Source organism: Mytilus trossulus, chromosome 11 (assembly GCF_036588685.1).
Source record: "Mytilus trossulus isolate FHL-02 chromosome 11, PNRI_Mtr1.1.1.hap1, whole genome shotgun sequence".
Classification (NCBI taxonomy): Eukaryota; Metazoa; Mollusca; class Bivalvia; order Mytilida; family Mytilidae; genus Mytilus; species Mytilus trossulus.
The window spans coordinates 58,022,224-58,049,278 of NC_086383.1; the positions used below are offsets into that span (position 1 = coordinate 58,022,224).

The following is a 27,055-nucleotide window of genomic DNA, read 5'->3' on the forward strand; positions in this document are numbered from 1 at the left end:
TATTTTTTTTATCATATATTTTATTTAAATTACAATTTATGTCAGATCAAACACATATAACAGAAAAGTTTATTTGAACACTACTGCATGTAACATTGCTCCTAGACACTGGACAATATTCTTGGTCATAAGTACATCTACATGTTCTTCTAAATGTCTCTTGGGGTCCTGTAAAAAAAAAATACAACTTTTATACAACTTCTAACATGTAATATCTGAGTGGTGTTTTAGAATCCCGATTTTTTTAATGGTATTTAGGTAATTAAAACCAGACTTCGTAATTCGCGGTAAATTATATTCTAACTGTAATAAAAGTCTGTTGTTTAAGATCAAGAACTCTTTCATGCTTTTTCAGTCAATTTTAAGGGACTTATACGCGTTCGCGCTGTCTTTATGTAACGTCATATCTGAAAAAAATGGCGGGAAGATGCTCGCGAGGGTAAAAAATGAATATCCAAAATGGCAAATACCATGGTATTTGAGGCATATTCACCAGCAGTGGTGAAAAACAGTCAGAATCGTTTGAAATGAGGAGAAAATGTTAGAATATGCGAAAATTACACTGGCTATCAGCCAATCAAAAGCTGGCATTCTTATATAAGGTGTAATTAGTACATAAAACAACATTTTATGTCAAAAAAATATACTAGTTTGGCTTCAATTCTTCCATATTCTTTCAAAAAAAATGTTCCCTCATTTCAAATTCTCGTAAATTCCGTAATTTCCTCTCATTTTGATACAGTTTTCAACAAACGGAACCGCCATGTTTACACTTTCATCCAGGTATTCATTAAAGAAAGATAACTCATATTTGCACTGTTTGAGCGGGAAATATAAAAGAGGTATTCCGATCCCGGTAAAACGGGACTCATCGTCAGCTGTCTGAAGCCTGAATCCCGGTAAAATGGAACTCGTCGGCGAAAGGGTTAACTGTCAAATTCATAATAGAAGTCATCAATAAAGGAACCTATAACATATGCATGGACTGCATGAAATTCAATGAATCAATATAATACAACCAATACTACATAAATTGTAGGTCAAGATTATCTAGTATTGAGTATCAAGGTTTAACTTTCAAGAAAGGTTTATCACGTAAAATAATTTGGGCTTTACACTTACCAGTTTTCCCACATTCTTTATTGCCAACTGCTCTGGTGTCATCTTTTCTTCTTCTTCTAGAGCCTAATTAAAGATAAATCACAGTTTAATCCATCTAAGACAAAATGTGACGTCATTTGTTGATTGATCTATGGTGTTTAGCTTTTTTTAAGCAATATTGGCTATTTTCAGGTGGCCAGATTTCATTGGTTGAGAAGCTCTCATGTGCCTGGAAAGTATCATGACTTTTGCCGAAAACTTGCAATACAAGTCAATTAAAATTGCCACATCAGTGATTCCAATTCACAACTTCAGTGTTGACAAACCGGTAATACAGTAGATTAACTGTTTAGAGGGGTCAGCCTAAAAGACCACATAAATGTGACACCAATTTACAATTCCTTGAAAACTAGTCTTAACCTAATATTCTGAAGTGCATGAATTGTTTAGTGGAATAATATATCTGTAACTTTTACATACATCAAGCTTTATTCAGACTTTCAGATTTAAAAAAAAATATTGTTTGTTTAAAATTTTGATGTCAGAATAATGCGAAATTATCTCCCTTTGAACTTCAAACTTTTTAAGCATATTAAAGCAAAAACTAATTTATGTGAATAAACATAATAAGAAAAATTCTATCTTGTTATCAAATGTTTTTGGACATAAAAGATTTTCTTAAACCCTTAAAACGTATTATGCATCCTCAGTTACAATACATTTTCTTGAATTGAAATTTTGCGTAACAGTTCATAATTTGAAAAATTATTTTTGCATTAACATTTTGTATTAAAAGATAACTGCACTTTATTTTGCAAAAATAACTACTGTTTTAAAATCATGGAAATGGACAATTTGTATCTTTGATTTTCTGCATCTTAAAAAAAACTCTTTTAGAAAAACAATTTTAAAGAAAAATAGGAAAAACATGACTTATCTCCCATTTTTAACGGCAGTTTTTTCATGATAAAGTATAGATTTATTTTGTGTTTCAGGTATAACTAATTGAATCTAAGCTAAAAAAAAATATTTCAGAAAGTGACAAAAGGAAAGAAACAAACTGTTCTATTTTTGCATATAGGTTCTTGAAGATCAAATAGTGACTGGTTTGCTGTTACACTCATATTTACTAACATATCTTCTCTTAAACAAACCATAACATACCTTGTGATAGTTCTTTGCTAACTCTAACATGTCTTCTCTTACAAACCATAACATACCTTGTGATAGTTCTTTGCTAACTCTAACATGTCTTCTCTTACAAACCATAACATACCTTGTGATAGTTCTTTGCTAACTCTAACATGTCTTCTCTTACAAACCATAACATACCTTGTGATAGTTCTTTGCTAACTCTAACATGTCTTCTCTTACAAACCATAGCATACCTTGTGATAGTTCTTTGCCAACTCTAACATGTCTTCTCTTACAAACCATAACATACCTTGTGATAGTTCTTTGCCAACTCTAACATGTCTTCTCTTACAAACCATAACATACCTTGTGATAGTTCTTTGCCAACTCTAACATGTCTTCTCTTACAAACCATAACATACCTTGTGATAGTTCTTTGCTAACTCTAACATATCTTCTCTTACAAACCATAACATACCTTGTGATAGTTCTTTGCCAACTCTAACATGTCTTCTCTTACAAACCATAACATACCTTGTGATAGTTCTTTGCCAACTCTAACATGTCTTCTCTTACAAACCATAACATACCTTGTGATAGTTCTTTGCTAACTCTAACATGTCTTCTCTTACAAACCATAACATACCTTGTGATAGTTCTTTGCCAACTCTAACATGTCTTCTCTTACAAACCATAACATACCTTGTGATAGTTCTTTGCTAACTCTAACATATCTTTGACAGTCTTTTCATTATTAGTACAATGTGTATTATAATCTTCTAGAGATAAGCCATCTACCCAACTCTTCTTGTGTAGGTTGAGTAACATCTACAATACACACAAATACATTTACAAATAATTTAATTTTGGATGTAACGTGTCTTCTGATTGGCTGACGTTATTTTGTTATCAGCCCATAGACATAATTTAGTCATGTGACCATGACGTCATCAACGTTTTTTCATGGTTTTCTGCAGTTTAAAATAGAATTTAGAATTACGCACGTTTTTCAGTGTGCACCACATTTTTTATGTTATTTCTTCATAGACAGAAAAAATATTACAGACATTCCTTAAATAAAGCATCTCATATTGTATACAGAACTACCATTTACACAACTCTTCAGTTTATGAATATATAGCATGCTCAATTTAAGCTTGATTATCATTAGAGAAACAGATTCCACTACCAAATCTCTTGTAATACGATATTTATCCCCTCTTGACAGTTAAATTTTGAATTTAAAAATATAACTGTCTCAAGTTGATAAATATATTATCACACTCAATGCAGTGGTAGAATTTATATATAACAGGGAAAGAATGCTCACATAAAGATTGCATCTAAATTTTCAGGAAGCAATGATTTACAGTGCACAGGAGAAATGAAATAAAAAGATAATGGGCATAATCAGCATCTTATTTTTAGATTGAAAGAGAGACCTGCCATTGAAAGAAACAAATGCAAAAGCAAAAGTTTTTACAGAAGGATCTGTATTACACACCTGACAGTTGACTATCTCATAACCTCAATGTTTTTATACTTGGGTTGCAAAACATGTATACCCATATTCTCCTTTTATTTTATTAATACTAAAAGATGCCCCCGAAATCAAGGTACAATTCAGAATTGGGCAAGTGTTGAAACAAAGAGTTTGTAATTTTTCGGGCTGAGTCAACTTAGCATGCAGTAAAGTGTATAAGACACGAATCGATAATGGTCTATGAAATAGGATATTTTCTCTAAAATTGATGTTTTCTATGGACAAAATGTTGTTACAAAGACAAATAGGCTATTTGCCAATTCCCATAGTTGACCCTTTTATTAGAGATCCCTAAAAAAGTTGTCTCCCTTATGAGGGACATTAATTTTTATTTACAATGGAGAGCTAGCAGAAAGAGCAAATCTACCTGTGCGTAATGTGAGTAATTTATAAGGTTTTCAAATTTTTTAATAACTTTAATTTGTTGTTTAACTAAATACTTTTGACATCAGAATTATTTTTCGGGAAAAATTAGTTAAACCACCAATACATCACTTTCAATTCATCATGCTTTGCATTGGCTAAAGGGAATCTTGTCCGGTATGGAACCAGTCTATGATTGACAAAGGAAAGTAATTTGTTTAAAAAGTGTGTAATTACAGAATCAAATCGGTAATTGGCAAATGAACTATTTAGGAAGTATCAAACACTAAATTTATATCACAAACATTTCTGACTTTGTATGGTTTTAGAGGAGTTGCTGCACAATGAAATCGGTCTCTTCCTTTAGTAGTATAGAGAAGTAAACATACCTTCTGTTCTAGTTCATTTTTTCTATAGTTGATGGCAATGGAGTAGTAATGTCTATTGAGTCCATGAATCAATGCCTACAAAATATAAATACAGCAATGTATGACATACACATGATACATATGAGATCATGTGAATTTAATACTCAACTCATTGTATCACCATTTACACTACAGCTCATGTGAATTTTGCTTTGTCCACTGGCCCACCATGTGGGTCACAAGTTGTCTTTATTTTCGATATTCAAATACAGCGATTAGTTATACTTTTTATTACATTGTCAATTGGCTTTTGTTTATGAAATTAATGTAGAAAATGTAAGGAACTACAGTCGACTCTCGTTATCTCGAAGTCAGCCGGACCGGAGAAATATTTCGAGATACACATAGTTCGACTCAAACGAAAACCGGAAGTTTGACTGAACAAGGGACACAACTCTTGCTTAGCATGGTAAAGCTAAAATAAATCAGGGTGAATATGGGAAGGGGATCATATTCTGGTATCAGATCGATATATTTGTATGTCATGGTCTTTCGTTATTATAATAACATTGTTTTACTTATTCAATTGTTTTAGTTACAATTGTTTCCTATGGCTTTTATCCGAGAGAGTAATTTCCAATCGATAGTTTCGTTATTCAGGTCGTTTAAAGTTGACAAAATTGTTTATTCTCGGATACAAAAGACTTTAAAAAATTTAAATTCTTCTTCATTTTGTTTTATCTCACTCTTTCTTTTAATAAAAGAAAATACAAGATTAAAGACGCCGATTGAGTAATTTTTAGGTGATCATCAAAGGAAGTCATAATCCTTACTTTATACACACCCAAGCTCATTAGTGTAAATCACAATTAATTGTTTTGTTAACATTTTAAATACTTTTTCATGAACATAAACAATGTATCACTAATTATTTATAAAAATTCTATAAAAGATAATCTTAGGTAAACACTCGTGAAAACAGCATGTCATAAATCAATAGAGTGGTCAGTGACTGGAAATTTAATTACACGTGTATTGTCAGATTAACTCTTCAATCCATTTAAATGCCGGAGGTCATGTTTTGACATATGTGTATTAGTTCGAGATAAATAATGAATTCTGAATGCTTTTGTTAACCTTGGGATCGTAAATTTAGTTCGACTCAACCGAAATTTCGACACATCCAATTTCGACTCATCAGGAGTCGAATTACAGACATTTATATGGAACAAAGTTCGGGACCACGTGAAAACTTCGACTCATCCGAAATTTCGAGTCAACCGAGTTCGAGACAACGAGAGTTAACTGTATATGTTTTTCCTACGCATTCACAATTTGTTTTGATCCGACGTTATCAACGTCTTCACAACGCCTATTGTTGTATTCTATGGACAAAATGTTGAATTCTATGAAGTCAGAGAGTGAAATAACCACATTTATTTCACATGTGAAATTATCGGTTTTTATTCAACTGGGAAATCAATGTAATTTATTGCAACCAATGTAATACTTGTTGATAACTCCAATGCTGGAAACAGCATACCTAATATAAGTGTTTGCTGTTTGATTTCATCAAAGTTTGAAATAAATTGGAAATAATGAATGTATGTAAAATCAACAATTGTATCTTATCATATGTCACAGGAAAACAGTAAAATGATATTTACCAATTTAAGAGTACAAAAGTCTCCTGAATCTTATAAAATCTATGGCAAAACCAATTTATTGACTTCAATCAAAGCTAGCCTTATGATATATACAAACCTGAATTGATGGTTTTTGTAAATGACCTAAATTTGATGTTGTCTGTCTTGGTTCTTGTCCTAATACCATCATGTTTGGGTTGATTAATCGAAAAGCATCAATTACAACCTACAATTATAAAATCAGTGATCTTTCCTCAACCATAAAACAGTACTCTGAATCAACTTTTGTCTCGTGTAATGCTGATAATTGTTCTGTCTTGTGTTACATGGTTCATCATTCAGTTTTGTGATAATTGAATCATTGTTATGTCTTGTGATAATTGAATCATTGTTATGTCTTGTGATAATTGAATCATCATTCAGTTTTGTGATAATTGAATCATTGTTATGTCTTGTGATAATTGAATCATTGTTATGTCTTGTGATAATTGAATCATCATTCAGTTTTGTGATAATTGAATCATTGTTATGTCTTGTGATAATTGAATCATTGTTATGTCTTGTGATAATTGAATCATTGTTATGTCTTGTAATAATTGAATCATTGTTATGTCTTGTAATAGTTGAATCATTGTTATGTCTTGTAATAATTGAATCATCATTCAGTTTTGTGAGAATTGAATCATTGTTATGTCTTGTGATAATTGAATCATCATTCAGTTTTGTGATAATTGAATCATTGTTATGTCTTGTGATAATTGAATCATTGTTATGTCTTGTAATAGTTGAATCATTGTTATGTCTTGTAATAATTGAATCATTGTTATGTCTTGTGATAATTGAATCATTGTTATGTCTTGTAATAATTGAATCATTGTTATGTCTTGTAATAGTTGAATCATTGTTATGTCTTGTAATAATTGAATCATCATTCAGTTTTGTGATAATTGAATCATTGTTATGTCTTGTGATAATTGAATCATTGTTATGTCTTGTGATAATTGAATCATCATTCAGTTTTGTGATAATTGAATCATTGTTATGTCTTGTGATAATTGAATCATTGTTATGTCTTGTAATAGTTGAATCATTGTTATGTCTTGTAATAATTGAATCATTGTTATGTCTTGTGATAATTGAATCATTGTTATGTCTTGTGATAATTGAAAAATCGTTCTGGCTTGTGTTTTGTAAGTCCTAATTGTAAATTGTTTTATATAAATCATTGTTCTGTATTGTGTTATGTGAATGATCCATTTGTGTTAGGGAAAAAATGTAGGGTGGGTGGTTTGGAAGGCACATTGTTTTAATAATACATGGGTGATGGGTATCAGAGCAACTTTTCACACTATAATGCACTATAATTTTAAATTACAATTGTCTGGGTGGTGGGTGCTGACAAAATCTGCCTTCCAACACCCCCATACATTTTTTTCTGGAATAGCCCTTATGTAATGTGAATGATCATTCCACTTGTGGTTATATCAACTTAAAACTCTTAACAGAGCCTTAAGACACTATTGTGTATACTGACCTTGCCCTTTACAGACTGAATGGGATCAACCACAACAGCCACAGCTCTCTCAGACAGAGCCTCAACATACTATTGTGTATACTGACCTTGCCCTTTACAGACTGAATGGGATCAACCACAACAGCCACAGCTCTCTCAGACAGAGCCTCAACATACTATTGTGTATACTGACCTTGCCCTTTACAGACTGAATGGGATCAACCACAACAGCCACAGCTCTCTCAGACAGAGCCTCAACATACTATTGTGTATACTGACCTTGCCCTTTACAGACTGAATGGGATCAACCACAACAGCCACAGCTCTCTCAGACAGAGCCTCAACATTCTATTGTGTATACTGACCTTGCCCTTTACAGACTGAATGGGATCAACCACAACAGCCACAGCTCTCTCAGACAGAGCCTCAAAACTCTGTTGTGTATTAATATCTACACCAGACAACCAACAACCAAATCCTGGATGGGAGTGATACCAACCAACTACCATTTCTGGCCTGAAAAACAATATATGATAATGTTACAGTCTACCACCATTGCTACAATGCCCAAAAGACAAAGTTGTTGAAAAATGTATATCGTAAACATGACATATAACATGCATTCATACATTCTTACATAAATAAGGCAGTTAGTTTTCTTGTTTGAATTGTTTTACTTTGTCATATTGGGGCCTTTTATAGCTGACGATGTGGTATGGGCTTTGCTCATTGTTGAAGGCCGTACGGTGACCTATAGTTGTTAATGTCAGTGTCATTTTGGTCTCTTGTGGACAGTTTGTCTCATTGGCAATCATACCACATCTTCTTTTCTATATTCTTGTGTCTGATAAAATAATTTTTACATTTTCTTTTACTTTTTATATAATAAATTATTTTTGTAAACAAAAACAAAAAAAAGTGGCCAAAAATGAATAGAAGATAGTTCATATTTAATTAAGTTCAGTTATTCATTTCACAGAAATAATATACATAAACAATCAGATTCAAAACTGACTATTGGTAAACATTATTTTAGTTTTCACATTAAAATGAGAGTTTAAATTGTTGCCATTATTACTCTATTACATTTTTGGCAATAATTACAAGGAATAAAAATGTTGCAATGATTTTAGCATTTACAGTTTTTAACAGAAAATAAAAGAGACAGATGCATAATTTTTTCAGTTAATATTCAAAAGCCAAAGTTGTATACAAAATATTCAGAAAATTTATGACAAAGCCTATTTATATGGAGACAAAGTCCCCAATAACAGTAAAAAAATCAATAATGTTTTTTTTTAAAATTGGGAAAATCCTGAAATTTTCATTGTTCTAATGAACTCAAAATCGTTCAATTTTTTTTATGTCATGTTTTGAATTCCCTTATCTGTGCAGAAATCTATAATGTACTTTCTTTTTCCGGTCTCGTTTGTATGAAACTTTAAATAAAATATATATTTATCAGTTTAGTATAAAATAGGAAGGAATGCAATACCAATTTCATTTTTAATATTTCCTTGATATGAAAAAACGTTACCTGATGATAGAGTTTCTTTGTTAACATTGCATATGACGTCACAACTTAAATAATGTCACAACTTAAATCCCTAACAACAGAACCAGAATCAGAAACGTTATGGTATTTCCGTTTCTTTTTTTAACAAATATTTAAGTTACAAAAAAATAATTCATACAGACTTCGTCCCCATTTACCGGTAATGCCTGCTTCATATTAGTAACGTGACCTTAATTCATAAGTCTACAATACCTTCCTGTTTGTTTGAGCATGTCCAACATCTTGGCCTGGAATACTGGATCTACAGCTTCTACACTTACACCCTAGAAAACAAATAACAAATAGTTAATGAATTATCTCCCTTGCAATACCTTCCTGTTTGTTTGAGCATGTCCAACATCTTGGCCTGGAATACTGGATCTACAGCTTCTACACTTACACCCTAGAAAACAAATAACAAATAGTTAATGAATTATCTCCCTTGCAATATCTTCATGTTTGTGTGAGCATGTCCAACATCTTGGCCTGGAATTCTGGAGCTACAGCTTCTACACTTACACCCTAGAAAACAAATAACAAATAGTTAATGAATTATCTCCCTTGCAATATCTTCCTGTTTGTTTGAGCATGTCCAACATCTTGGCTTGGAATACTGGATCTACTGCTTCTACACTTACACCCTAGAAAACAAATAACAAATAGTCAATGAATTATCTCCCTTGCAATACCTTCCTGTTTGTTTGAGCATGTCCAACATCTTGGCCTGGAATACTGGATTTACAGCTTCTACACTTACACCCTAGAAAAAATAACAAATAGTTAATGAATTATCTCCCTTGCAATACCTTCCTGTTTGTTTGAGCATGTCCAACATCTTGGCCTGGAATACTGGATCTACAGCTTCTACACTTACACCCTAGAAAACAAATAACAAATAGTCAATGAATTATCTCCCTTGCAATACCTTCCTGTTTGTTTGAGCATGTCCAACATCTTGGCTTTGAATTAAGGAATAACAGTACTGTAGTTGAAGAGTTGCCACCGTCAATTGTAGATTTGACAGTCGCAAATGCAGTTTTACTGGCGACGCGTAGCGGAGACAGTAAAACGGAGATTTGCGACCGTCAAATCAAAATTGACGGTGGCAACTCTTCAACTACAGTACTGTTATTCCGATTCTAATGCACTACAAAAAGAAAAAATACGATAAAACTTGAAAAAATGTCTAAAGGACAAGGTATGATAAGAGGCGTTTTTGGCCCCCTTCATAAATAAGTTTATATATACATCGTTGATAGCCTTAGGATAGAAACTCTTAAAAACTATGATTTTTTTTATGTTCCGGTGAAAGGAAGGTTGCCTAGCAACAGTTTTAATAAATAGCCAAATTATCACATATGCATTGCTTTCTCATTACACATTAGCATAATTCAAAATAGTATTGTTTGTTTAACAATAACTTGAGTTTGCAAAGGAAAAGTCACTTCAATTCCAGCTTAAAAAATGCTTAGCAACAACCTAGCAACAAATATTTTCCCTAGCAACGGTTCAAAAATTTGTAATTTCGGCTATATGAGGTATACATATAGCAATATTTAAAGATTTAGCTACCGTAAATGACTTTTCTTTCGTATATATGATGTCTGAGTCATCATTATTTTTTTCTCAAGAAAATGAAATTGACCATAGCAACCAAAATGTTGCTTAGCAACACCCGAAAAAGATAGAAATCAAATTGAACTACAGAAAAAAAATATTTTTAATTGTACAAATTAGAGTAATTAGGGAATTTCTCGCTACATTGAAGACCTGTTGGTGACCCTATTTTTGTTTTTGGTATCATATTTATATCTTGATGAAGTTAATAATTAAAATCATATGCTGTTACCAAAAACAGTGTTGAGATCTCAAAAAAAAAGATTTAACCCGGCAGCATTGAAGTCAGGAGCCTCTGACCTCTGTAAGTGTTTTATGATTTTTACTTTTAGTTTCTTGTGTATAATTCGGAGTTTAGTATGACGCCAAATATTACTGAACTAATATACATATTTGATTAGGGACCAGCTGAAAGATGCCTCAGAAGTAGAAGTTTTTCGCGGCATTGAAGACCTATTGGTGGCCTTTAGTTATTGTATGCTCTATGGTCGGGTTGTTGTCTCTTTGACACATTCCCCATTTCATTCTCAATTTTAGTTTTTAAATAAAAGATAGCTATCAATGAATTGGTCTCTTTAATAAAAAAAAAAACAACATAAATACAAATTATGTGAGAATGTGTCCCCAGTATAGTATACCATGAAAATGGGGCAGCATCTCTAATTTGGCATTAAGATTAGAAAGATCATATCATACGGAACATGTGTACTAAGTTTTAAGTTGATTGGACTTCAACTTCATTAAAAATAACCTCGAAAAAAACCTTTAACAGATGGACGCACAGACGGACGGGCGGAAGGATAAATGGACTAACGAACAGATGGACGCACAGACCGGAAAACATAATGTGCATAAATCAGGCATAAAAAACTTCAAGTTATACTAGAAGTGGCACACTTATAATTTATAAATAATAGTAAAAGTTTTGAATATAACATTTAACATTTACATAATGATTACCGGTACATTAAAAAAGCTCAGATGGATTAAAACTACTATTGAAGATTCAGTATCAGATTTATACAGTATGTATAGCAAATATGTATAGCCTGTACTATGCCGTTGTTTGTCACTTCAAGAATCGTACACTGTGAACTTGTTAACACTTAACACAATATTTTAAAGAAGGAAATGCTGAAAACAAAGTTCAAAGTTTTTGATGAGGTCAGGGTTTAAGACGATAAAAACTCATGAAGATATGTGGACGAAAGAGGCATGAACATCTTCAAGCTACTCTACAAATATATTATTTCTATTATATATATCCTGAAATTAGCACATTGATCGCCGGTGTATAGAATCATGTGCAATCATACCACATCTTCTTATCTTATCCAAAATTTTATGCTTTTTTTTAATGAAACAGTTATTGGTAAGTAGTATTTTATACCCCAAAACATTTAAATTTGATAAGAAACGTAGACATACTTTATTAAAGATCATTAAAGGGTTTAGGTGGCCGAGTGGTCTAAGAAGTTACTTCTATAATTACTAGCTAATGAACACTGAAGTTGTGAGTTCGACCCCTGCTCGTACGGGTGCACTCGTTTTCAACCTTAATTTCTCCTTTCAATGTTGATCTATTTATTATTTTCATTCTGAATGTCCAGCCAAAAGGTTTCAATTTTCAAGATTTACAGCCGATTTCATTGCGTGTGTAGCCAGGGTATAGTCTTTGGTAAGCTTGCTTGTTAGCTGAACCGTGAAGTCATTATTATGTCAGGATTACTACCCTCTTTTCGAAGTAGCATAGTCCATTAGATAGAATGATTGGTAATCTGCTGGAGTAGTATATTCTTAAAGGTGGGTAGTTAACCTGACCTAACAATGACTTTATGGTTCATCTAACAAGCAAACTAACTTGATATTACCTTCGACTTCACACTCAATGATGTCGGCTGTAGTAGTCACCAAGTTCTACCTTTCTGGTATTGAATAAATATTTGAAATTACTAAAAAAATCTTATTTATTGCATTAGGGACATTTAACTGTAGTACTAGTCTTGCAATTTAGTCTTCAATAAAATTGAGAATGGAAATGGGGAATGTGTCAAAGAGACAACAACCCGACCAAAATAAAAAAACACAACAGCAGAAGGTCACCAACAGGTCTTCAATGTAGCGAGAAACTCCCGCACCCGGAGGCGTCCTTCAGCTGGCCCCTAAACAAATATACACTATAATATATTTAGCATGTGAGAGGGAAAACAAGTTCAACTACCGTTTTTGGTGAATATTCAGCAACTACCCTAATTGTTTTTTTAAGAAGCAAGAAATATTGACAAAGTCCAAAAGCCTGACATTTTTAGAATATTTGAAAAGTATAAAAATCCGGTGGCAATGCATGCTTCAATTATGTGTACAATAAAGCTTTTAAAGCTGTATCTCAAAAACTGTAGGATAACCCAGTGGCGGATCCAGGCCCACTCTTTGCCAAAGAGGGGACCGATTTTGTCACACTTCAGTGATTCCCTATATAAGCAACCATTTAATTTCTCAAAAGGGGGCCCGGGCCCCCTCCTCCTCCCCTAATTCCGCCTATGTAACCGACTCTAAATATATATCATGTTTATAGCTTGTACCAAAAGGTAAATGTGTCAATATAACGGACATTAAAAGAAAATTTAAAAAAAAATCAAAACCCTGTAGACATACACACCTTTATTATAAATAAAAAGATTTTTAGGTCAAAAACTGAAGGAGATAATTAGACGTTTATGTCCGGACAGAAACAAACGGACGGATGGATGGATGGATGGATGGATGGATGGACGGACGGACATATCTAAATGAACGAACGCGCTCGACATTAAAAAGAAAATCTGTTAAAAGTAATTTCGCTATAGCATGTTTAATTTGAAAATCCAAATAGGAATAAGATCTGAGTCAATTGAATGCTACATGTGTACTTTTATTTTATGGTTACAGCTTGTCAAAAGAGTGCTCTGACACATATATAAGAAAAGTCATTAGCGTACCGATATATGAAAATGCTGGAACACATAATTTACAGTATAGTATAAGCGTAGTTAACTTAATTTGGGTATCAACTGCTCTTCACATGAAATTATGTTTATAATTACATTTCATACTTTGGATTCAGTACTGACTGCTCTGTGCTCTGATACATAACGTATTAGATTAGTACTGTATAATAAATTTAGGTCTGTCATCAAGTCGTAGTTATATTTTTACATCTCCGTTTAAGAATGTACTATTGTATGGCCATTGCACATTTATTTACTTTCAAGCATTCCACTACGGAAGAATGTTTCACGAAATAGATAGGATACATAAATCTCATGATTTTTCTGTAGATGGTCATATAGCAAACTTCAAAGTGCAAAATATATAAGTTCAAATGAATGATTTTCTTCAGGACTACAACAAGAGTTTGAATATATTGTGAATTTATTATGAAATTCGTTTGTAAGATTTCGTTGAATATTTGAAAATAATAATGAATAAAAATTAATTCATCTTATTTCAAGGGACACAACTCTGTATTTGGCTGCACAGTATTAGACTATTTTGATTTACATGGGTCTAATTTCACGAACAACATATTTCTTTAAGAGAGTGACATGTCTTGGTGACTGGATACGGCGTTATAAGTACGTGATATTCTGATCGATTATGTATCCCGGAATAATTTCTTACCCGTGCCGTTCCCTATGACGTATTACAATGACTTGCCAAAATAATGTAAACAATCGGATTATTTTTCAAATTTTTAGACATGAGCGCCAACGTAGACCACCATGATATTTTATTTAGGGAAAGATACAGAAGAGTACAGTTGATGGTTCAAAATTTCAAGATGGTCTACGTTGGCGCTGATGTCAAATTTCGTCTCCGAACATGACAAAATTGTAGATTTCTTACACTTTTCGTCGTTTTAGCCCTTTTAAGGTCCAAGTTTGAACATATTTGAGTACATAACATCTAAAAATAAGGTTCTACAGGCACGAACAGATACTGAAGTTCATAACACAAGCGTGATGTGTTTCAACTTTAAAGTTTAAAAATTCTGGAAAAAGGGGGGCCAAAAACGGCCCTTATCATACCATGTCCTTTATCAGATAAAAAAAAATCCGTGAATCTTCATGAATGATTTTGGCACAAAGACATCATGGCTAAACGTGACGTCATACAAATGAAAACTTACAAACTGGAGGTTATGACGTTACTTGTACACTTCAAATTCGGATAAAATTACATTAAAAAGGCGAATTTGAGGGAGGTGTTGTTTTATTTTCGGTTATATAGTAGTAATCGAACATTTGTTGATTCATCAATTCAAAATGGCGGGTCCCTCCTTAGTTACGCCTGGTCAACTGTGGATTTGACGGCCACTTTTAGCCAATGAAAAAAATTGTTACATCCAAATTGCATTAGAATACTGAATCGACTGCTTCTACACTTACACCCACGAAAACACAAATTACAAATAATTTTTAAATGATCTCCCTTGCTAAACACAACCGTAAAAGGGAAAAGATGATTATTTTGTGAATTATTAAGACTATAGATATTATTTGTAACAACTTAGTATGTTAATACATTATTCAGTTGATTATTTTGTCATCAGATTGTTTTCTATCTATATTGACAAGAAATTTGGGGTAAAATGGTGCAGTTTAATGTTTGCTTTTCTCTAATTCTTACTTGATTTATCCCTTTTCTGACCTTTTGATTATTTTTATTTAGAGAATATGTGGTACATTTGATCTCAGTTCTTCATTGGATAAAACTTGATTATGACATCAAACTTTCTTGTTTCCTCTGAAATTACTATTGTGACTTAATGAAAACAAGAATGTGTCCACAGTACATGGATGCCCCACTCGCACTATCATTTTTTATGTGTACTGGACCGTGAAATTGGAATAAATTCTCTAATTTGGCATTAAAATTAGAATGATCTTATCAAAGGGAACATGTATACTAAGTTTCAAGTTGATTGGACTGCAACTTCATCAAAAACTACCTTGACCAAAAACTTTAACCTGAAGTGTAACAGACGGACGAACGAACAGACAAACAGACGGACAAACTGACAACCGAATGGACAGACCAGAAAACATAATTCCCCTCTTCTATCGTAGGTAGGGCATAAAAAGCAACCATGCCTGATGACGTCACGTAGAAGGAACACATATTTTTGTTTGTATTTTGACACCTTAAGATTGCTTGCATATTGTCTAAAAATCATTGCAGAAACAAATTCCATCACTAAATCTCGGGCAATAAAATATCTACCCACCATCGACAGTTAAATTCTAAATATTTAAAACTTAAACTGTCTGCAGGAGAAGATTAATATCGTATATAACACTCAATACAGTGGTAGAATCTATCTGTATCTTATACTCATACGCCTAAAGAATTATATGAATAGTAGAAAAATAATGAGGCAAAATACTCTCATATTTTAATAAGCTACACATGAATAAAAAAAATGATAAAAATATGTTATACAGAAATAAGACAACTGTTGGTCATCAACCTTCTGACAAAAGAGTTTATGATAGGTATGGTTTAGCCAACTGATGTTTTTCTAATCAGACTGGTATCATTTTGATACTTACAGTTCCTGACTGAGGCATAGCAAACACATCAATGACTCTGACTGTGTAATCGTCAACAAATTCTCCCAACATCAGACCCATAACTTCCATGGGAACACCAGCTCTACCATGCTTTAACATCTGTAATCAAATATTGAGAAGTTGTCAAATCCATTTCTCATTTTATCGTATTTGCTGCTCAGTTATATATATTTTGTTAATAATTCTAACATGGTTCAGAGAAGACATACATGTATCTTAAAAGTTATTTATTTGTGGAGACAACACATTGACCTTTGAATGTCTTTTGGCAAAATATTTTTATTCTTATTGTTTGCAGTCTCATTAACTAGAACTCCACTTATTGTTTTATTCAAAGCAAAGATTTGACATATTTCACTTGTACATGTATTGATGGTTTATTATTTGAAAGGGAAAATCTCAAATGCACATTGTTAAATAATTTATTTTTTCAGGGATTTCACCATCTAATTCTAATCCACTATAAAGGTGTGTATAACATTTCATTTAAAGACAAATCATTTGCTGCCATATCGACTAAGCTTTTGTATAATGTGAAATAATGAACATTACCACATTCATATTAAAAAGTCTGCATCTACGTCACGCGTTTTCACACACTTTTTGAAATGTTATGTCATGACCATGATGACATGATTTCCTATTGTCAGAGGTTGGCAAGTATGACTAAGCCTGACTGATAACGTTTTTATTCAATGGCAATTGCAATTCACATTCAATATATACAATGATCTAATTAAATATAACGGAATTTGATGAGACTGTCATCAAAGTAAGAGGGTTAGCACTATAAAACCAGGTTTAATCCACCATTTTCTACATTTGAAAATGCCTGTACCAAGTCAGGAATATGACAGTTTTTGTCCATTCTTTTTTGATGCGTTTTGATATTTGATTTCGCCATGTGATTATGGACTTTTCGAAATGATTTTTCTCTAAGTTCAGTATTTGTGATTTTACTTTCTACTGATACGTACTGAATGTGTTGTATAAAATTCCTGGCAATTCTTGTTCTTCCTTTGTATGCGTTATTAGACATGACATTTATTAACCAGATGCTCCGCAGGGCGTAGCTTTATACGACCGCAGACGTTGAACCCTGAACGGTTGGGGCAAGTATGGACACAACATTCAAGCTGGATTCCGCTCTAAATTTGGATTGTGATTAAATAGTTGACACAGCATAGGTTTCTGACACAGAATGAATGTATTCAAATGAACTTAAAATTTTTGTTTTCTCTTAGAGCAATTCACTATGCTGTTGAATATTAATCCTCTCAAAAAAATGTTTGAAGAAATTTTCTTTTTATTTATGAAATTTCAAATGAGAAAAATTGAACCCAATTTTTTAATCACATCCCCCTTTCCCTTATTCCAAAACTAATTTCAATTAAAATATTCTAATGGAGTTTGCAACAATTACTACTCATTAAAATACATCATAAAATATTAAGATGTAAAAAAACTGCTTGTTATCACTGTATGGTAAAGATTATTTAAATTTATCAGTTGGTAGTAAAAAGTGAATATACATTGTATATTGTATATAACAAAGATTTAAGTTGATTCTGGACAAAGAAAGATAACTCCAATTAAAAAAAATTCTTGCAGATATTTCTTGCTTACTATACTGGACAAAGAAAGATAACTCTTAATTAAAAAAATTTTGCTATTTCACAATATTGTGAAATTAGATATTTCTTGCCATTGCACAATACTGTGCAATTGAAAAGACTTGCTATTGCACAATACTTAATATAATAATTTTAGATCCTGATTTGGACCAACTTGAAAACTGGGCTCATAATCAAAAATCTAAGTACATGTTTAGATTCAGCATATCAAAGAGGCCCAAGAATTTAATTTTTGTTAAAATCAAACTTAGTTTAATTTTGGACCCTTTGCACTTTAATTTAGACCAATTTTAAAACTGGACCAAAAATTAAGAATCTACATACACAGTTAGATTTGGCATATCAAAGAACCCCAATTATTCAATTTTTTATGAAATCAAACAATGTTTAATTTTGGACCTCGATTTGGGCCAACTTGAAAACTGGGCCAATAATCAAAAATCTAAGTACATTTTTAGATTCAGCATATCAAAGAACCCCAAGGTTTCAATTTTTGTTAAAATCAAACTAAGTTTAATTTTGGACCCTTTGGACCTTAATGTAGACCAATTTGAAAACGGGACCAAAAATTAAGAATCTACATACACAGTTAGATTCGGCATATTAAAGAACCCCAATTATTCAATTTTGATGAAATCAAACAAAGTTTAATTTTGGACCCTTTGGACCCCTTTTTCCTTAACTGTTGGGACCAAAACTCCCAAAATCAATACCAACCTTCCTTTTATAGTCATAAACCTTGTGTTTAAATTTCATAGATTTCTATTTACTTATACTAACGCTATGGTGCAAAAACCAAGAAAAATGCTTATTTGGGTCCCTTTTTGGCCCCTAATTCCTAAACTGTTGGGACTGAAACTCCCAAAATCAATACCAACCTTCCTTTTGTGGTCATAAACAGTGTGTTTAAATTTCATTGATTTCTATTTACTTTAACTAAAGTTATTGTGCGAAAACCAAGAATAATGCTTATTTGGGCCCTTTTTTGGCCCCTAATTCCTAAACTGTTGAAACCAAAACTCCCAAAATCAATCCCAACCTTTCTTTTGTGGTCATAAACCTTGTGTCAAAATTTCATAGATTTCTATTATCTTAAACTAAAGTTATAGTGCGAAAACCAAGAAAATGCTTATTTGGGCCCTTTTTGGCCCCTAATTCCTAAAATGTTGGGACCAAAACTCCCAAAATCAATACCAGCCTTTCTTTTATGGTCATAAACCTTGTGTTAAAATTTTATAGATTTCTATTCACTTTTACTAAAGTTAGAGTCAGACCTGCCAACTTTTGAAAATCTCCATGGGGGATTTAGCGCGCGACAAGATTAAGGGTTACAATTATAGCGACTTTTCTGTGAGCATTGTTTTTTACTCCTAAAAAAGTGTAAGTCCTCTTCTTTTTTTTTTTGTATACTAATGATGAGCTTATAGGGCTTGATTTCTTTTATTTGCATGATTCTTGTACTATTAAATTATAAAATAACTGAAGACTAGAGAAAATGGCATTAAAAATAAAAGATTCAAAGTAGAGACACCCCCCCCCCTTTTTCCCCCTCCAAAGACCTTCTCATCTATGAACCTTGACTCAAAACACCTAAAACTACATGTCCTAAAGTAAGAAGGATGAAGACAGATTTTGATGTAGTCTTACTTATGGTCTTATCAGTATTAATGAGAAAATGGATAACATTTGAGTTATCTTTCTTTGTATTCAGAGGTGCTCTTACCGGTGGAGGCTTATACAGTAACACAGTAGAAGTGTATACAAAATGGCGTCGATTTTAAATCAACAGACACACGATGTCTGATTTCAAAAATTAAACAGATTTCAAGATAAACGATGTTTTCTTGAGAGTTCATTACAGTTCTCATCTTTCATTATGATTTTGCTGTGGAACTACGGCAAATGTTGCAAATTGTGCTTGTATGATGAATTGATTAAAATTGAAAGGCTGTTTGACCAAATTTGTGTTAACCTAAAAATTAATTTTGAGATCTGTCACGACCCATTAGGTAATCTACCTACAACCACTAATTATGACACCTGTTGTGACTGTTGATTAGCGTAGGGTCATTAACTTGTCACAATATGTCCCCAGGTAAAATGATTGATTTTTTTAAATTGATCAGAAAAACTTCAAAATCGGTAAAAAAAATAAATTTTCGGGTATATTTGTTGAAAATCGGGATTTTGACTAATTTTACGAACCCGATATCGGGATTCGGGTTGTGGGGTAAAAATCGGGATGATACCGCGAAAATCGGGATAGTTGGCAGGTCTGTAGAGTGCGAAAACTAAAAGTATTCGGACGACGACGACGACGACGATGACGACGCCAACGTGATAGCAATATACGACGAAAATTTTTTCAAAATTTGCGGTCGTATAAAAACATGTCAACATCATTTACCATAATCTGCCACCATGCCAAAAAATACAGCATTCCATTGTCATAAAACATTGTTCAAAAATTATTAATTTACTATATATATTAGTACAATGTACTGTATAGAAGTTATATTTACCTTCAACAGAGCTAAAGATGATATATAAACTTGTTCTTGTGTGTCTACTGCAGGGGCATCTGATGGAGGGGCACCCTGGAAGTAATCAAAACATACACTTTGAGATGAAGAACAGCTTTTACTTTTCTAATGTGTTTGTAGTCTTGAGATAAGTTACGCGATTAATAAACACACATTTTGAGATTCTTTTCATGTGTATAGCAGATTTGTGACTTGAAATCCGCATTTGGGAATGTAATGCATTCTGGTATAATTCATATAACAATGTTGCTTTATTTACTCATATTTGTCATGTTCTTTAATACCAAATCAGAAATGTTATTAACAAAATATAAAGCTTCATCATAGTGTAACTGTGTTTGGCTACATGTATATGTACAATGTACTGTGTTTGGCTACAATGTATATGTACAATGTACTGTGTTTGGCTACATGTATATGTACAATGTACTGTGTTTGGCTACATGTATATGTACAATGTATATGGTGGTTCTTTTACAACTATCACAATTACAAAGTCTACAAATGTATGCTAATAAATATGTACTACTGATGTACAGTAGTTGTCGTTTGTTTATGTAATATATACGTGTTTCTCGTTTCTCGTTTTGTTTATATAGATTAGACCGTTGGTTTTCCCGTATGAATGGTTTTACACTAGTAATTTTGGGGCCCTTTATAGCTTGTTGTTTGGTGTGAGCCAAGGCTCCGTGTTGAAGGCCGTACTTTAACCTATAATGGTTTACTTTTTAAATTGTTATTTGGATGGAGAGTTGTCTCATTGGCACTCACACCACATCTTCCTATATCTATGTGTACATGCACAGCCATTTAGCATGTTTAGGAGATACCTGCATCAGGGTTCGACACTAACGCTAGCCCGAGACTAGTAACTTTTGTGTCGGGCTAGTAAATGTCCGTAGCGAGGCAGCCCGAGGGGCAGCATTGTATTTAAAGCTCTGAAGGCATTAATTGGTGATTTGATAGTAGCAAATTATGTTTACTGGCGACCACTGTCATCCTTTAGCAGAGTCAACAAACAGGTATTTGCAAATCAAAAATTGAAGCAGACAGAGCTTAATATACAATATTGTTATCTCCATATCTTTGAAAGGAAAGAAAACAATGTCAAATCATTAAAAATCTGTCAAACTCAAACATCTTCTACGACTGTGAATGAATGCCATGAAAATTGGGGACGCTTATATCCATCAAAATTAACGCTACAAACAATGTTGCATTAAAATATGTGTTTAATAATACCTGGCCGAGTCCTGGCATACCACCACCTAATCTGAGTAGTCTGTCCATTTCTGAAATCAAAAAGATCAACATGATTACAACTACAGCTTGCATATACATGATATATTGAACTGCTATCTTCCTTTGTCTATATTTGTATTTGAACTTGAACCTTTCTTTCTATATCTTTCTTTCATTCTTTGTGCAGTTGAACTTCAACCTTTTATTTTTGAAACAGATACATTGTAGATTCATAAACCAAGAACACATTATATGACTTAATTGTTAGCTCTAGCCTGGCTCTAACTATAACTAATTTAACTAATACCTTCTTCTCCTTCAAGGTATAGATATTTATTTGCTTGAAATAACATGTACATGTATATGACACTAGACTAGTTAGTATTTTGGCTTGATTGAGGGTTCATACACACATGTACATGACATAAATATTGAAGTGTGAGTTTTGTCTATTGCTTGTTATAAGTGTCCCAATTGTTGGCTGTTTGTTTTATTGTTGTTTTGTTTTGTATATGTTTTTATATGTGTTCATGTGTTTCAGCAATGATCCTTTTGTACTGGATTTTATAATGAATACAATTAGTAAGTTAGTTAGTTAGTTACATGTGCAATGTAAACAAACTTTTGTCATTTTATTTTCTTCTCCGATTAGCATATCCATTTATAGTAAATAATTTGGTTATAATGACTTATTCAAATTTTACATCTATATATATAGATGTAAAATTTGAATGAGTCATTATAACCAAATTATATATATATATACAACTCGTCTAAACATCAACCAAACAATGTTAGATCTGTAAATTTGCTTTCGCAAATTTTTGGTTCTTCCCTCGCCGGGATTCAAACCCATGATACTCTGATATCGTGACACCAAATCGCCTGCACTGCAGTCGTCCCGCTAGACCACAGGACCACCTGGGCTCTCAAAAAAAGAGCTTTCGGTGGGCATGTGTTACCTTTCCACGTCAGTTTTAATCTAGCAGCATACTACAGTACATGATATATAAGGCAGACTTGGGGTTAATTACATTGGAATGTAATTAATTAAATTACACATTACATTGCAAAAATGATCAATTACATCAATTACACATTACACTGTTTTTGAAATGTAACTAATTAAATTACAATTACTTTACTAAAGTAATTAATTAAATTACACATTACATTTCGTCATGGTATTTTTAACAATATTATACATGTATAAATAATGCATGTGTAAAATAATCATGTAAGCATAGTTTAAGTGTTGCATTTGATAATCATTGGCTATTTTAATGTTTTGTCATTTAGTCTGAATCTCTCTGGTCTGAACACTTTGACATCAAATCTAAATAGCTTTTCGACAGGAGTTAATGTGGCAGATATTGCTTGATCAGAACATGGAATATCTATGATCAGAAGATCATCATATTGAAAGGAGGGGGAATTGGTTTCTATGAACTTGCCAATACATCAAGGGGTATTTTGACATCTCAGAAATGAAGTCATTTAAATTAAACAGAATATAAATAAAGATATTATACATAAGTCATAAATATTTTTTTTACATTAAAAATATCAAAAAGTGTGCTTGTCACAATATTGAAAATAATTTTTAGTACAAATAATGTATGTCTAACTTTTTTAACAACATTCATTTCGGATTTTATTTTTTGCTCAAGTATATATGCTTTTAAACGCATAAACACGTTTTTAACTTTTTTGATGATAATTTTATGAATTTTAACGTTAAACTATATTAATAATGTATATAACATGTGTTAAGGTGGTATGGGTGTCTTTCGCCATCTTGGATTGTAAAAAACAGAGAATCTAAGGTCCATATTTTCTAATAAGTTAGCAAAATATGATGCAGGAATGCAGAATTTAATGTGAATTTTCATTTAAAAGAACCAATTTATAAGAATATAACTTAGAAATATTAATATTTTTACAAATGTAGATTAATTTTGGTTGTTTTTGAATATTTTTCAAATTGGCATTTTAAGGGGAGGTAACTCTATAAAAGTGCATTTTCTGAAGGACTCTACATGAAATTTTCCTATTTTGTCTTTTAGCCGGAAAAAACGTATGGTGACCCTATCTTTTTTTTTTATATTCTCAAAGCATTGTCTGAAAGCAATCTTTTCCTTATCTATTTTACTATTCTATCATTTTGTTTAGTTTTTATTCACAAAATGGTGTTTTTTCCTGTATAATCCATACAAAATTTGTCATTTTGTCACAACCTGTAGCTTGAGAAAATGCACGGTGACCTATCATTTTAATAATATTTTTGATCATGTATCAATAGATACTACATTTTGACAAAGTATGAACAAATTCTATCATTTTTATTTTAGACTCCCATACCACCTTAAGTGTCTCATAAGTCAAATTTATGACTGGGTATTGATTGTTTTATTGTATACTGTGATTTGTAAATATTGTCAATCAATATGTGACACTATAATAAAATATATATTTATTTATTTTATATTTTCTAATGTCTAAACATTAGCAATATTTTGCTAATTAGATAAAAATAGCATTGCCCCTGGACATTTTAATCTGATTAATTGCTGTTTGTTTTTACAGCTGTTAATTTTTATTTCTCCAATCCTTTTGTGTATACTAATTTGACAAAATGATTGTTTGCAGTGATTTTAAATTCTAAATGAATTGTCTAATTTCAATCTATTTAGTGAAAGGATCTTTCTTAGAAACTGAACACTATAATATATGATTCTCACATTTAAAAAAAATTAAAATTCAATAATAATTATTAAAAAAAAACATCTGTAGGTCAAATAAATATTAATATACATTGTAACTTCAGTATAATTCATAGACTTCATAAAAAAGTATGTGATATCAATATTTGAAAAACAAGTATTTTTTACAATTTATATTATTAAACACAAATCCTTATCTTTAACACCATAAAAGTATATGTAATTGAAATGTAATTCAAAAGTAATTGAGCATTACATGCTTTTTTCAATGTAATTAATTAAATTACCATTACATGTAATTCAAAAAATGCTCAATTACACATTACATTCAATTACATGGAAAATTGTAATGCATTACACTTAATTACCATTACATTTTCAATTACCCCATCCCTGATATAAGGCATGAAGATGTTATTGTTACAGATCAGCTAAATTATCTATAGTAAAGGATCCTACAAATTAATGTAATATACAGTCACAGAAAATATTTATATTCATAAGTACGTCTGAGTCAGTGACAACTCTACAACAGATGTATCCATCGGATCGCCATCAATGATGGTGATACATGGCTGTGTACATATATATATATAAGTATAATCATGATAATAGCTGTTTAGCCTGTTACATTGTTGTATGTATCTTCATGTTCATTGTCATTCTGTCTCTGGTGGAGATATGTCTCAGTGGCAACCACACCACATCTTCCTAATTTTATATTATATGTCCTCTGTGCTCATATTTTATATTTATCATGAATCCATAATGATAGATTATCTTTGGTCATTTCAACAAGATTGAATTTCTCTCTTGAGCCGATATCGAGTTGAGATGACCAATAATATTCTGTTTATCGCTATTTTATTTATAAAGACTTTGCTTACATTGTATTTCATTGACAATGCAAAGGCTATCTTAGTTTCTAGCAATATTTTTTCATATCCCTCTACTGTGCTGAGAAAGGAAATTATAGTAGTCAGTAAGATGAAAGGCAAATTTCATAAAATAGCTATGTTTATTAATCAAGTTAATAAACAAAAGAATTATAATTCAGTGGCTGATTGGCAATACATGTATCAAAGTTTATCAATCATAACCTATGTCTTTAGTAAGTGTCAACTTGAAACTATAATCTCTCTGTATTATTCGATCACTCTGGTAATTTTATGACACTATTGTATATAACTCATTAGTACGTTTGTATTTATGATATGGCACTGACTGCCAGTGAAAAATAAATAAATCAATAAATCAAATAAATAAATCAAAAAAATAATTAACCCTTATAAAACCTTAATGATCTATTTTGTATCTTTATCCAGTATCTTTAATAAAGACACCTAACAAATTTGGAATATCTTCTATAGATGTGCGATGTTTGTAATTTTCATTTTCTGTTGTTGCTAATTATACTTCTTATTTAAGTGTTAGTTTTGATGATATGAAGCTGAGTTTAGAGCGGAGTTTCTCTCTGGCCTCCTCATAATTTTCATTATACAGAAGATAATGGTCAACTGTTTCTATCAATACGGAATCTGCAGTTCATTGTATATTTCCATTATGTGCAATGATCTGATGATGAAGAAGTCTTGACAAGTTGATTTGCATAAACATGTGTTATTCACGACACTCTTCAAACCACGAAGTAAAACACTTCAAGTAAATAACAAATGAGTGTGTTCCATCCTTATTAGTGTTCTACAACGTACACAAGTTAATTTTTGGTTGTGAATGACAATGCAAAAAAATCTTTTTTGTTCAAGATTTTACGGACATTGATTTACACAGAAACCTCGGAGCAGACACAGTTTTTATGTCGGATGGGAACACGCACGTATTGATTCGACATGGAATTACATTCATCAGTATCTAAAACGTCCATGAACGAAGGCTTTACAGATATAAATATTGGTTTTCAATTTTTTTCTTACCAAAATGCCGACCGGAAATATCAAGTGTAAATAGAAAACGGTTTACGGAAAGCTTAAGGTTGGAATTCCGTGATTCGTACTATGCTAATTTAAGATTTACAGAATTTGGTTACAGAAAAGTTTATTAAACAATCAAAACTTATGCTTGTCTCTTAAATATTTCCAAATTCATAGACCTTAGCAAAATATAAACATCTCATTCAGAAACTTTACTTTGCTGTTAATTAATCAGGCATTTCATATAACCTGTACACATGGGTCTCAGGTTCGTTCGCGCCCAATATACTTTCGCACCCTACACGTTCGCACCTCGCACGTTCGCACCCAAGGTTCGTTCGCACTCTACACGTTCGCGCCCAATTTTAATTCAAATTCCAGTTGAATAATATGAAAATCAACATTGTTGTTTTTAATTGCTTTGATGTAAATACTGAATGATGTATTTATAGCTTGGTATGAGTAAAAAGATTGAATAATTTAAATACAGAACACAAAAGATAATTGTTTTTAACAGCTTGGTTCCTTTG

At 32.0% G+C, this 27,055-nt stretch overlaps 1 protein-coding gene across 3 annotated transcripts; it reads right to left on the reverse strand.

Annotated features, from left to right (window-relative positions):
• LOC134691351 (26S proteasome non-ATPase regulatory subunit 14) lies at nucleotides 1–26,592 on the reverse strand. Of its 3 annotated transcripts, none has more exons than XM_063551830.1 (11): nucleotides 26,529–26,592; nucleotides 21,872–21,921; nucleotides 20,609–20,683; nucleotides 16,432–16,551; nucleotides 10,030–10,100; nucleotides 8,034–8,184; nucleotides 6,274–6,381; nucleotides 4,531–4,605; nucleotides 2,938–3,063; nucleotides 1,123–1,185; nucleotides 1–168 (listed from the first exon to the last, which is right to left on the reverse strand). In XM_063551830.1, exons 2-11 carry the CDS (start codon nucleotides 21,917–21,919, stop codon nucleotides 70–72), a joined length of 936 nt encoding a protein of 311 aa, XP_063407900.1. In that variant the 5' UTR covers nucleotides 21,920–21,921; nucleotides 26,529–26,592; the 3' UTR covers nucleotides 1–69. The 3 variants fall into 3 exon arrangements, with proteins under 3 accessions (XP_063407900.1, XP_063407902.1, XP_063407899.1); XM_063551832.1 differs by lacking the exon at nucleotides 10,030–10,100 and adding an exon at nucleotides 9,556–9,626 and having other exon boundaries at nucleotides 26,455–26,537; XM_063551829.1 differs by having other exon boundaries at nucleotides 26,455–26,537.
• Between the last annotated feature and the right edge of the window lie 463 nt (nucleotides 26,593–27,055).

Excerpts from the sequence above, each read along its gene's own strand:
- LOC134691351 (XM_063551830.1), bottom strand. The coding sequence starts at position 21,919 with ATGGACAGACTACTCAGATTAGGTGGTGGTATGCCAGGACTCGGCCAG. Across the intron at positions 16,552-20,608 it reads CATCTTTAGCTCTGTTGAAG|ATGTTAAAGCATGGTAGAGC; the intron begins GTAAATATAACT and ends ATTTGATTACAG. Across the intron at positions 6,382-8,033 it reads TTCAGTCTGTAAAGGGCAAG|GTTGTAATTGATGCTTTTCG; the intron begins GTCAGTATACAC and ends TTATAATTGTAG.